The sequence below is a fragment of the Gymnogyps californianus genome, chromosome 1 (genome assembly GCF_018139145.2).
Source record: "Gymnogyps californianus isolate 813 chromosome 1, ASM1813914v2, whole genome shotgun sequence".
NCBI lineage: Eukaryota > Metazoa > Chordata > Aves > Accipitriformes > Cathartidae > Gymnogyps > Gymnogyps californianus.
The window spans coordinates 91,967,736-91,982,323 of NC_059471.1; the positions used below are offsets into that span (position 1 = coordinate 91,967,736).

General features: G+C 33.8%; 1 protein-coding gene across 2 annotated transcripts in view; it reads right to left on the minus strand.

Moving 5' to 3' along the window:
- Positions 1-14,588, minus strand: part of DMD (dystrophin) — a 922,027-nt gene that overhangs the window by 696,437 nt on the left and 211,002 nt on the right. For both annotated transcript variants that reach the window (XM_050904429.1, XM_050904437.1), the window contains exons 26-28: positions 7,707-7,817; positions 3,068-3,241; positions 9-164 (exon numbers count right to left, since the gene is read on the minus strand). In XM_050904429.1, coding sequence (XP_050760386.1) covers positions 9-164; positions 3,068-3,241; positions 7,707-7,817 — 441 coding nt within the window. The remainder of the gene's footprint in view (positions 1-8; positions 165-3,067; positions 3,242-7,706; positions 7,818-14,588) is intronic.

Here is a 14,588-nt window from a genome sequence, read left to right on the forward strand (position 1 = left end):
GAGCTTACCTTTGCACCCAATTCATTGTATTGCAACTTCAAAGCTGTAAGTCTTTCATCCAGTTCTTTTGGGTTCTCTGTCTGCTGCTTTTGAACAATCTGCCTTCCAGTTTTTATCACTGTTTCTACTTCAGACTTCACCTCACTCAGGCTTTTATATAATTTCTAATCAAACAGAAATATGAAAGTGAAAAGCCACCATTAAAACAAGTAAAACAGAAAAGACTATTGAAGATATTATAAAGATGCACTAGAAGTCTTTGCATTGTTTTCTGTATAAAACCGCCATCATGTATGACTCTGAGCACCTTCCACTCCCATTTGAAACCTAAAGGAGTTGAGAGGTACCATGGTATGTGACCTAAGGATAGAGAAAACTCACCCTGAGTGTGTGCGTGTATTAAAAAAAGTTTGTAAGAAAAATTCAGAATTCAAATTAACAGATTTAGAACAGCCTATCTTTACTAATATTGGCTTCAAAGACTTGTCACCAAAACCAATGCTAGAAACGGTATAGATAAGAAAGTACATACCATCACCAATTGTTTTAAGATATGACAAAGGATGTTTTCAAACCGATTTAGATAATGCAGTATTTAAAACCACAACAGATGTCTTCTGTCAACTCATGCAGTTTGTTGGATGTATTTAAACTACAAATAGCCACTAAACTCATTTAAAAATCTGACAGTGTTTCATACTACTAAATCAAGAGACTGATAGGATCGAGGATTTCCCCTACATTTACTAAGTGTAATACTGTTCAAAAAAAATAATTAATTAAAAAAACTACATAAAAAAGTAATGTAACGAGGTTAAGACAAAATATATTATATAGTTCACTGCATTTTCCTTCACGATTTCAATGACTAAGCGAAAAATAAGGGACAAACAGCTGTTCAGTAAGTGATGGCATGCAAGCAATCTGTAAACACAATACATTTCCCTAATATTTCAAATGAGTGATACTATGAAAAATGAAAGCATTCTTTCTTTCCATAGGCAGAAAGTCAGTATCATCATCTAAATGTATGACTTGGTAACTCAAGCCATTTAACAGCCACATAACTGCCCAATTAACATTCATGTAAGTAGAGCAGAAGTTGAATTTATTTTTCTTTTTAATCTAAGAATAAATTCTGCCATGGCTTGGAAATTCCACTAAACTCCACAGTGGAAAAAGACTCCACAGAGATACACAGTGTCCATTACCACACAGATACGTGAAGAATGGCAAACATGAAGCTGTTGAGAAGCTTTATTGTTGAGACGTCTAGCTTAATTCTGTGTTCCAGCATTTTGTTATCATATGTTGGAAAATAAACTTACTGTCCTGTATACTTAGACAGAACTGCAAAATAAATTACATTGCACTTTTTTAATCTGTAATTTTTTGAGCTTTTGTTTTAGTAGCAGTATCTCCTGCAATGTAAAATCTGTGTCTAGTACGTCTGGACAGTAAAGACAAGACTTTTCTTCCAGCACATCTGACAACAAAAAAAACCCAAGTGCATTTTCTCCATAATCTAAAGTTAATTACCAAGCCAATTCTTAACATAGTTATTATTTTATTTACTTAAAGGTAGTATGTATATAATCCAACTGCTTTCTAGGTGCTTACTATGATACATTCTTCATCACTGAAAACCTGTCAACAAATTAGGAAGCTATTGTATGAGGTACATTAGCTAACATCTGATGGGATACCATGACTAGATTTTTTAAATAGCATTATTATGAGATTCTTTGTAGATAAAGATGCTCTAAAAACACTGTAAGTCTTCCACAGAATATGACAGGGCTGCAAAAGCTAGCTGCCAAGTGAAGATACTTTAATTCAGTACAGGGCTTCTAATTACCATGTCATTCTGATAAGAATGTGAATTTAAGGTTAATTGCATTTAAGAAAAACCCAGGATGTAAAGAAATAACATTGACTTGTTCCATGCTTATTTTTTAATTTAAATTCTTACATTTCAAGCTGAAAGAGGCTGAGGGGAAAAAAAACTTCTTCAGGCATGCCATCACCCCAGAAAAAAAACAGCTGGAGACAAGGATCTGATTGTGCTGATTTTTGCTGTTAAAATCTCCATTTTATTATCATCAAGCACACGGTGTTCATCGTTATCTTCCCTTCAACAGTAAAGGGGTACAGGATTACAGGGATATTAAAGGGATACATGTAGATTTTCCTCATATTCTTTAGCACATATTCAGGTCATCTTTTGCTCTTGAACTGTAAGGAAGTCACAGCATGCCTTCTCAGGGAAGCTGTAATCTATGGTTTTCCTTATGTTTTGTGTTTCCTGGCTAGAATAGACTTGTGCACTGCAACACCTCTTTTGGTTACATCACGGAGTTCCATGACCGTAGCATATTGTGGAAAATAGAACCAATCCAGGGAGATAAACTCATATGCAAGATGGGAAGGGGGAATTAGAAAGGGATCCTGACTGGCCTTCTCACACAGTGAAAGTGCATGAACATTGTTTGAAAGTTCACTAAAATGAGAATGTTTTGATATTTTAATTTTTTTTTCAATTTCTTGAGTAACTGATACTTTGTTTCTCATCCTGAATTCAGGACAACATTCTGTAATTTTTAGCTTTCTCCACATAAATCCGTATTTTCAAAATTTTTCACTCATTTAATTAATATCCCATGCTTCTGAGAGGTCTTTGCCGTGACAGAAGAAGAGAACAACATATAGAAAGGAAAAAGTTACTGTGAGACTGTTAGAACTATTTCACCGTGTTGTTATATCCTGGGAAACTTTGAAATTGAATACACTTTTAAGTGTACAATGTCCTTCTAACATCATTTGCAAACAAGAGAAGTAGGACAAGGGGGATCAACCCCTTCTCTCTATCCTCCTCTCCTTGAAAAAACTGAACTTTAACTAAAAAGGTTCCTATAACTTTCATTGTGTAACTTTGCTCTTAAATCTTTCTCAGAATCTTTTCTAATATCTCCCAAAGAAATAATGACATTGTCATTGATAATATTTTAAATTTGAAAGGCAGAACAGGCAGGAAACAAATAGAAAGAAAGCATCTTTAAATATTCACCATGCAATGATCCAACTGTGATTGTACTACTTCCTGCTCAACACTCTTCATCTCCAACTTGGGCACCTGCAATTTCACTTCATCTAAAATTCTTTTACTTTCTTGGAGGCGCTGTTCAAAGTTGGCTGGCTTCTGAAACAAGCGAAACTTCATGGAGACATCCTGCAGCTTTTTCTGAAAAGTAAGCATGGGTGAGTAGTAAATGTGAAATCAAATCAACACTGAAGACAAGTCTTAGACCTGTTTCAGAATACTTAGAATCCATTATCAATCAGCAGTTTCTTATTTAAAGAATTTAAAACATTTAGGGAAAATCTCAGCAGCAGAGAATCTTGGGCACTGGATGCAGCAGAGCCACTGACAAAAGAGCCCATATACTCAACTGAAAAAAGGGAGAGTTTTTTGTATTTTCCAATATGCAAAACGTTGGGGAGTGGGGTGAGAACGGAGGTTTAATGGCTTGAGCATAACACATTCACATTCCAGAGTGGACGCTCATCAACTCTACTGTGTTGCTGCTTCTAGGTATGAGGAGTGAATCTTTTAGTCCCTCAAAGAAAACCAAATAAAGTGGCTGGGCAGTAAGTAGGTCTAGCACAAAACCTGAGATTTAGAATATAAAATTGATTTCTACTTCAATTTTAAAAAGTATAACCTAGAAGTAATTTGAAGGCAGAAAAATCTATGACAAGCATGGCTTCTAATTTCACAATTTTCACAATTTGTTATCTTTGTGCATTAATTATATTGCTTTCTCACATGATCCCTACCTCAGGGGGAGGGGAAATAATTAAAAATAAAGCGAAGAAAGGGCATTTTAATTATCTACTTGAATAAGAACTAATTTCTCTTTAGAAGTACAGAGCAAAGTACTAGTAGAATAAGTTTTTCTACTGTTTGAAAAAAAAGAAAGAATGTCATTAAGAAATGGATAAGTAATTAAATAGGAACTTAGCATCTGCAAACACACTTTTGATTTTTTTATCTTCAAATCCTGGACACTTTATACCAATACAGTGTTGTCTGTACTATACAAACTTGAGAAAAACTGTAATAAGGAATAGAATTAGCCTATACATAGGCATTAGTAAAAATGCTTCCCACATCTATCAGGTTTCTGTGAAGGAGGCAGGAATCATGAGCAGAAGACAATTCTGGGTAACACAGAAAACTGTAGATTTCCAGCAGCTCCTTCCAACAACTTTCCTCATTAAATGCTCTTAATGAAATTGAGATCCAATGGGGTAAGAAAGGAAGTCTTTCCCTAGATAAATAAGTGAACAATTGAATAAAAATAGGAAATAAAGGGTAGGTATAAGTGGTCTTATTTTTCTTCAGTGTGTTTGCATACACTAAATTCATACTTAATAGTTTTTCATCCTCTTGTGAAACTTCAACTTGATGAAGATCAAGTCCTGTGGGAAGCTTGCAATGCCACATCAGTATCTGTTACAATTTGTGTTGGTCAATATATTAAAAATTATCTAGAAAAGAGAATGACAGTATTAATGGTAGAGAAAATTAAAGCCATCTGTGAAGAGTCACTGAAGGATTGCACAGTACTGAGGATCTGTAAGAAAAAACCACGCAAATCGTATTTAATTCATCCAAAAATTAAGTAATGCACATCACAAAAGAAACACTAAGCTTGATATGCAAGTGGAATCTAAATTATCTATTAGCACTCTCACTTGAGTTATAATAGCTAACTGTAACAGTTGTATTATATACTTATATTTATCTCCGACAGTTTTAAAAAAATATCAGCTCAATATTTAAAAGCAGCCAAACAAGCAAAGTGGGCATTTGGAATGATTTGGAACATAAAGAACAAAAAAGAAAATACCTGTCACAGTATAAAAGTCATTGTATAAAGCTATATTGTGCCTGAATAATGTGCACAGTTTTGATCCCCTCACCTCAAAAAAATTATTGTAAAAATAGAAAATATATAAAGAAGAATGATAGGAAAATCAAAGCTATATATCTAAAGGTCTCAGTATGATTTAACATACTAGTAAGTCTGGAAAAGAGACAACTGAGGAGGAGTAAAATTAGTGGTATGCAAAAAGCTGACTAGCAAATGATTGTTAACTGTTTCTCAAAATTCATGAAGAAGGTGACACTAAGTTAAACTCATATAGGGAAACCAAAATGGACAAAAGGAAGGACAACTTCACATAGCATTCAGTTAAATTGTGTAACTAGTTGTTAAACGAACTCGAGGATCTCAGCAATTTACAAGACTTCAGAAAGCATTTAGACATGAGCTTTTAAATATCTCTGACCCAGAAATTGCTTAGCTGCAAATCAGTGGGAAGCATCCCTGAACGTTCACCTTACTGTACCTCATCACTGTCTTCTGGCTACTACTGAAGATACGGTTTTGGCTAAATGGATCTATGGTAAGAAGTAACATCAGAATTCTTAAATACTTAAAATGTGTAGTCAGCTGAATCTACTTCACGTCAACAGTTGAATTGATGGTAATACTCAAACTTCATGGTCAGTAGGCAAACCTGGCTGGCCTAGATAAGGAGCACAGCAACAACTGATGGGAGAAAAGGAAAGCCCACAACTAAGTCAGTACCATTCATTTTTGATTTGAGGAAAATGTCTTCTTTAGAAGCAAAGGATCTGTAGTTATTCAAAAGCAAAACTACAGGTAATGAAATATTTTTAGTGATTTAACATTCATTTATATTTTATTATATTAAATAATGTTAAAATATCACTAGGAATTAGTAATGCAGTAAGGGAAGGGAGTCAACTGAGTATCTTTTTACTCTGACAAGTGTGTTTACCTTAAAAGACAGATGAAAGTAATAAAGAAAAAAAAATGTCGTTTGTCTGCTGTATAATTTCTTCCCGCAAAGAATTTACTATTGAATTTCCAAAAATAGCCCTTCCTCAGACTAGATTTCACTTTCATGTAACAATTCTTAGCCTAGTAGGACTAACTAGGTCTTAAATCACTATGGCAGAAACAGATTTTTATTTTGCTACTCGTCCTTTTTCCCTTAAATTTAACAATCAGAACTTAACTTTCAACCTACAGTAATCCAAAAAGCCAGGGTAAATTTGGTCACTTAACAGTTGTTTCACAATTTCATTGCAATTACTTATTTTCAAAATTGTTTACTTTCTGTCTAGGTAATTGAACTAATATTAGAATAAATATATGTCAAATTAGAAATATCACTCAGCGAAAAAAAAGAAATGCATGCAGTATTTATTTAGAAATGAGAATGCTCTTCAGGAAAAAAGTAAGTGAAGACAAATCTTGTGAAATGTGATTTACCACTAAAGGTACTGCACAATGATGGAAAAGAATTCAAGAGAGTTCACTGGCCTAAAATCAAATATAGTCATAAATATTTGGAACAAAGGGTTCAGCTTTTACCCTTTTTGGTAATTGATATTTACATTATGCATGTAAATTTGCTATTTTTTGTTCATATTCTATCTAACGTAAGCAAAACAGATTCTCAAAATGACCCCACCAACTTGTCAAAACTCAAACTGATGCATATGGTCATCTAGAGAAGCCTTCTGAAGAAAAAAATATTTGCACAAAGATGGACTAAGGGAAAAAAAAAAAAAGGCACCTAGAAAGGGTAGTGCTCCCTTGCATGCTGTTGAATTTATAAACATTTAGATAGAAAGTCATCTGAAGCCTGCATTTCACTGATGAAATACGGACAACATCACAGCAGCCATGGAGACCATCAGAAGGTGAGTTAGTGTGAAGGAAGACAGAAAAATAAGGAAACACAAGTATTCTCAACAAAGAAAAGCTAGTCCTGTAGATAAGAGGAAACATTTAAAAAAAAAAATTCAACTTGTTGATTTCAAATTAATTAACTGTTAAAAAGCCATTAATGGTATCCATAATAAAATATAAAACTGAAGCTAAGATACCTAGAAATATTTGACAGAGATGAAGAAAAAGATGGCCCTGTTTACTGTTAATACTGTAATGAAATTATTTGCCTTTCCTTATGAATTATGACAATTTGTTTTGCAGCCTGCGGAAATTTGGCACTAATGCCAAAAACAAAAGCAGCAAAACAGTGAAGAACCCATCACAGATTAATGCGTAAAAATGTGTATTATTCCTAAGTGTTAATTAAGACTTCTTCAAACAGGTCTCTCTATGCCTATTAAGCTAGATGAAATAATGCATTAGCTAACATTTTGAATTGATGACTGCAATGTACTGCTCAGCATAGATTTGTCTTTCAAATGCAGTTCTACCAAATATTTCCAAATATTTTAACACTTTTAACTGTAAATATTTTCAAATACCTCAAAAGGTATACCAAAAAGCCTCACTGTAGTTTTGTTTCTTGCAACTGCAGCACATTCAAAACACCTCTTATATAGTGTCCCTACCAGTTGGTTACATCAGCTCTGCATACCCTAGAACTGTTGCCAACTAGATAGAAAGGCTGTAATAGAGAAATGAGCAATAAGAAGATATGGATGGTATGCTTTATCCACTCTAATTTCCTGGCTAGAAAGCAGCAGCTAAAACAGAAGAGATGCCTTAAGAACACTTCATACTATAGTAATAGTACTACTCATGCTGTTTGTTTGCATGAGTGAAGGAAAAATGGAGGAAATAAAATTTGCATACCTGTGCCACATCAATTTGGGAAAGTACTCTTTTGGCAGCGTCTTTACCCCGGTTTCGTTTCTTCATTTCTTCCAAACTAATCTCATGGCTTGTTAATTCAGATTGTATTTTCTATTGAAAAAACAAAGACAGTAATCAGCAGGGTTTGAAGAAAATGTTTATGTTGTTAATATTATTTGGAACAGTTGATTTTGAAAGATATTAAACAGAAGTACTACAGTATATACCGGATCATTAGAGGAAATTATTGAAAGAATTACTTGTTCACCACCCTGTAAATTATTCAGTTTAGTTTCTCTCCATCATAATAAAACCTTCTTCTCCTGCTCAAACATATATAACTGACATTGTGACACTAATGACATAATCTTGCTAAGGAAATTGTGATTAACTTGTAGGTAAAAAAATACAGATGTCTTTCTTCTGAAGGAAAACAAGTATTTCATTGGGAAGAAAATGAAAAATTAATCATAGAAAAGAAAAATACAAATAGAAAAGTGATTTGCTTCACTACTCTTATATCATTTTCACAGTATCATCAGGCAAGTTGAGAAAAAACTGATGAAAGTAACCTGTATGTATAACAACATCTTCATCTCACAGAGTTGTATTATATCTAAAACAGTATACAATTTGTGGCATATTACTGACCAGCATCTATGTTCAGTATCTGTAGATATGCTAAATGCATAATGACATGTAGTCCATTAATACAGTAATTTAATCCATTTTATAACACACATTTCTAGTTCTCTCTTTCTGCAAAATCAGCGTGCAATCAAATCATCACAAGAAAAATATCAGCCTTGTTGGTTCACCATAAATCAGCCTTACAAGAAACAATTAACTTAAGCACTTGCCTAGTGCAATGTAATGGAAAAGAATTCCCATAAAGTATATTGATACAACATAATTTAGAACGATTCACATACTTTTATGTTTAAATTGTTAGAAAATGAGAAACTGTTATTAGCAGAATTGCTAGACAAGTACTACTGAGAACAATTACCCTATGAAATAAAGACAAGGTATGTTCCCACCAGGAAAGGTATTTGAGGCCATTACTCCTGCATGAAAAAGTGATTTTAGATTTAATCTTTTTTTTTCTATGGTATACAAGCATTTCTCAGATGCTCTAAAGACTAGCTATAAGTTTAAATATATGCACATGCATTTGTCTTACACAACAGTGACTTGTAAAATATGAAAACTGTAGTTCAAAAGACTACAAAGAATTACGAAAATGAAGAAAAGGGGTTTTAAATTACAATTTGAGCCTTTAAGGTTTGATTATAAGTTAAAATGAATATATAGGTATTTTTAATCACATTTTCATAGGTTATTAAGTACAAACCTGTGTACACTGTATGCTGTCTACTTTATAGGGGTATTACATGGTTATAATGATTTGTATAACATTATAATGTCTTGTATATTACAACATTACATTGAAAGCAGTTTTTCACAAGTTATATTGAAAATGTATTAAAGCAAATTTTAAGAGAAAAAGACTTACACAAATACAGAAAACTATTAAGTCATTACTAAATTTAATTGCAAAAATATATTTATGAGTCTAAACTATCCAATCTTATTTAGAGGAATAAAATATTTTTCCGAAGCAAAGCATTTTTAAAAGCAAAATGACTGACAGAAAGCTGTCAATTTAGATGAAATTTTTCATTTAAAATTACCATACTTGTACATTTTCTATTTTTCATAGTTTGAGTTCTCCTTGTCAAGGCTATTTACTGAATGGCTAGCAGTATTTGGAGCAAGTAACAGAATTTTTCTAAATATGATATTTCAGTTTTGAGAAAACAAAGACAGCCAATTAAAAGGACAATGCAATCAAGGAGAGAAGGTTTATTTAATAGTTTATTTTGGAGTATTTATTTTCTCCTTGTCTAAGTTTAAAATTTCCCCCTTGAAGTGTACTAGAATTGTAACAGGATTATGTTCTGTGTTTGTGCAGCACACGGACCAAATTGTTGGTGGTGACTCAGCATTAGTTAGCTTCTGAAGCCAAATCATTTCCTGATGTCTTGGAAGTCAGAACTGTATCTACAAGGAAGAAGCAAGCCTGAATGTTAGAAAAATATACTATATTACATCCAGTGTTTCAACTGTTTGCTTCCGCACCTCATCAATTAACCGATTTTTGGTTGTATTTTCCAGTTTACTTTGTTCAACCTCAGAGTCACTCTGGAAAGCATATAATTGAACAGTTCTTATCTGAATAAGTCAGAATAGCACAGTACAGATAAGAGCAGTATTTAAGCAATCAGGTATTATGGGACATTGCATGGAGATTGTTCTATCTTACTTTTTTAAATTGCTCTGCAGGAGAGAGATGAAGCATCACCTACTCTGACATCAAAATGCAGAATTAGAGAGAAAAAACACATCAGAGGAAAGCTTAAAAGAAAAGTTGGTAAGGATTATAGCAAGAAAAGATTTTTTGTATTTGCCACTGCTGCTTACAGGCAGAAAGATTAAATCACTCCTGAACAGATATAAGAGAATTTATAACTCCTGCCTATGATGCCCCTTTTCATTCAATTTTGACATGACCATTTTGACTTTTTTGTCTGTTTTGACTCACGAATTTATTACATCGACTTCTTCTAAACATCCACAAGAAAACACTAATTTTCTTTTTCCATTTCTATTATTCCCACCTCTGCTTTTCTCAGTGGTTCCTGTCTATTTTGTCTGTTAATAAAGAGTAAAAACTGCCTTCATTTCATTTCTAGAACATCACAATATAATGCAGTGTATGTAACTAATAAATACTACTGTGCATAAATTATTGTGTCCTACAGGTTAAGGATTCTCATCTGCCATCACTGGCATTTTTTCAGGAAGTTTATTAATTTGAAAAACTTTTATTTTTATATATATACAGATATATATCAACTAAAATATAAATATATATAAAACCTAATTATATTTACAAGACCAAAGGCACTGATTGGGCCTATTCTCATGAGGACCACTTCTAGAACAAAAAGATTTCAGTCCCAAGGGCATGCAGTACATTATTTCTTTTAATTACTAGTCTTAATTTTAAAAAGATGAACAGTGAAATGCAGAGAGTCTTGCTATATTGACAGCAAAAAGCAGAGAATTGGCAGTGTAGCCAGTTCTTGGAAAAACCTTTCCTATCTTGCATCAGAGAAAGGAAAGCCAGAAGAACCAACATGACTATTTGTTTCATTTGAAAATTGCCACAAACCTAACTGCAGTCTCATGCTTCGAGAACAGCATTTAGAAAAAAGGTAACAGGGCATATAAACAAACTCTGTAATACTATTTGCAACAGAAAATTGAACTAGAAGGCTTGATTATATGTCACTTCCCATCAATACCTGCTACCATAATTAGAAAATCAGACATCATATTTACAAAAGACAAAGAAATGCCAGTCAGCAATATTCAGCAAAATTGTAACAATGAAGAGTATTTTTTTGGGGGGGAGGGAATCAAACCAAAAATCCCAACCTTGTGTATTTAATTAAAAGGAAGTGATTTCTTTATAATCAAAGGATAAAAATACAAAACCATAATATACATAGAACTAATATTGTGGAATAATTGCTAAAAAGACAAGATTAGATGGAGTGCGCATCTAATATGCAAACACAGATTTTAGTATGAGTAACATTGAAAGGACTACACTACAAAAACATCTGACAGTTCCAGCTTCTAGTATCAGCAAGTTAGAAAAAAGTTTGAAAGGCATTCTGGAAAACATACTGGTGAAACTGCTTTCTCATGGCAGGTCAGGGATACCATTTCCCACCCCAGAACTGGGAGAAACTTCTTGTCTCTTTTGTCTGCTGCTTAAGAAGGAAGAAGACTCCGTTGGTTCTGTTACTTCAGGAATGGGGCAAGGTCACAGGAGATGTATATTATAGTGCACATTATTCTCCAAGACATCTTAATTTCATATTGCCAGACCTCATTGTATTGTATTGTATTATTTGCCAGAAATTCATAACACAGGGAGGAATTACTTTGCAGTCAATATTGACTATATCACCAAGATCAGCAAATTGATAAGTTCTTAAATGCTGGATAAATCCAGAAGAAGAAAGATACAAGTGATGCATATATCAACATGTTCGAAGATGGGACAAGAAACCTTGATGTCATTTGAACTTAGAATGAGCAACAAATAGGTGAAATATTTCCTATGGGCATGCACTGTAAAGAGAGTGGCCAATTTACTAGTCTCAATTTGATTTATAAACTTCCACAAGAAATACACTGAACATAATAAATTATACTTCATTAAATACTGTGGCAGCAAAGGGATTAGGTTAAAATAAAAGTTGCTAGAATTAACCACACTTCTTCCTTTTTTTTCTTCTGACTTCTCTTTCTCTTTAAAGTCCATTGCAGAAAAATCATTTACTAAATTCCCATTTACTAATTAAAAACCTGATTTATAAAACCTGTTCCTGTACAAAAAGGTTATTTTCATTCTGTGACAAAGAACTGGCCAAATCCTCGAGGAGAAACAGGTCCTATTTTCTCCACGGGAAGCTTAGCGAAACACATCAAAAGGCTTTCCATTCTAAAGCAAAGACTTATGGAAACACAGGGTGATACACTAAAGGCAGGTAGTTCCTTAAAGACAGGACACTTGGATCTCTTGGGGTATACATAGTAAACAGGAAGACCTTTTTATACCTCTCTCTGACCTTGCAGGGTTGGTCCTTTCCTCCCAAGATTTCTTTCCTGCCTAGCAACTTTCAGCAGCATCCTGAGCTATAGGCAGAATCTATGGTAGGTAGATGTAGGTAATCCCTGAGGGCTGGCTGTGGCACTGTCCCCTGCTCTCGCAGGTGCTCCTGCCTGCACGCCCCAGCCCAGGGTAATGTCCTTTTCTGTCCCACTGGACTCCCAGACGCTGCTCCTAGCTCAGCATATTTGTTTGCTCTCAGGTAGAAGGTTTTCCCCTTAGTTTGGAGGATGCCAGAAAATAAATATGCTGCTCCCTTCTCATAGACATTTTTAAGTAGAACATGCTATGCAAAACACACTATACAAAATAAACTAAGCAGTTATACTATCTTCTACTACATCCACTTTCATCTGTCCATATTCCACATCCTCCAACAAAATACATCAGGCAATACTAGTATTTGGCAACTGAATGCTGTTTAATTCTCAAGAACTGAAAATTACATAGCCAGAGTAGTAAATCTTTCAGCAGTGAGTGATGGATCTGAAGACAAGGGCAATTACATTACCTTAAGTTTCTTCCACTGTTTGTTCTAGGAAAACAAGGTCTAAATTTAGCCTAGAACATCACTTTTCTGCTATGCATTTCATTAAGATGTACTGCATAAAAAGGCCTGGACTTGACAGCAACCCTATGAGTTCTGCAGTGGCACAAGAAGATTCAACATAACAATATGACATGATTGAGACAAAACGGTGAACTTCTAATTGTTCTCTGCTTTTTTGTAAACTAATTCATTATGAACTAAAATTATACTAGATTACTTTTGTAATTAATGAGTCTTTCACATAAGTCTTACACCAAAATTGCCTGGATATGAATTCGCAGATTTGGCTCTCTTGAATTGCAGAGAACAGCTTGCCAGCTCTTCTTGGTGTATTAGGTTTTCTGATTTGTATTTCTCTAAATACTACTTAGCTAGCCTAACGGCTCTCAAGAATGGTGCTCAGTTTAACCTCATTTTTTATTATTTTTGTGATTTCTATCAATGCCTAAGGAGTCAGATCTCAGCCTAATGTATAGAGAAAATAAAACATTTAGAGAACATTCTGGTAAGTTAATCTTTATAAATGGAAAGATCATGATTCTAGCAGACATAAAAAACATATCTGAAACAATTTCAGAACTGTTAGTGGTTACCTTTGAAAACTCTGAAAGGACAAACAAAGTACCAGAAGATTAGAAAAACAAAGTTGACGTACCCATCTTTAAAAGCACAAAAAGAATATGTGCCAATGATGTCATACCTTTGCAAAAAAAGAAGTAAAGCATATAATACATATAGAAGATAATGTTATAGCAGGAATGACATACAGGTAAGTCTCAACAAGAACACCATACTTAGTTTTGGACACTACCTTTCAAGAAAAATTAACTGAAGAGTCTAAATGAGAAAAGCAAATCATCAGAGGATAGAAACATGATTGTCAAGGCAAAGACTGAATAAGGTAGACATGACAAATGCAGTTTGTGCAGTTAAAACACAGTTAATGCAGTGTTCCGATGCTATGGGGATGTGTAGAGTGTGAGAACCTGTGTAATACAGAAATCTGCATAGATATTCAACCTTAATACATAACAAAATGTAAGCTTACACTTCTGAATAATGCTTATCAGCTATTCCCTCTTTGACCACTGATGTACACATGGCTGAACAAAATACTTCTCACAATTTCCGGCAGAGGAAAAGTTAAGTGTAAATACCTTTAACATAAGACATTTTACTAAGTAGACAATTGTGAATTCTTTGTCCCAAAATATTAGTCTGAAGGCAATGAAGCATGGCATTATTCTTGTCAAGTAACACATTGCACAACTGAACAACTCTGCCATTATATCATCACATTAACTTTGGTTTTGAACATAGCACAATGATATTTTAAAAACAGATTAATAACCATCTTCACTTAGAAAATAGTCAGGTGTGTAGTGATTATCACTACAGAACTGAAATTATTCAAGGAGTTTATTGAAAAGGCAAAGTATATTACTTTTGCTTTTCTCAGAAACACGATATTGTTCATTTATTTTCCACATTGCATTTTACGTAAGTCTACAGGGAGAACAACAGAGAAGTGATTTGTCACATGCAAGTGAGAAGTGAAGTAAGTGTATTTTCTGTCCCATAA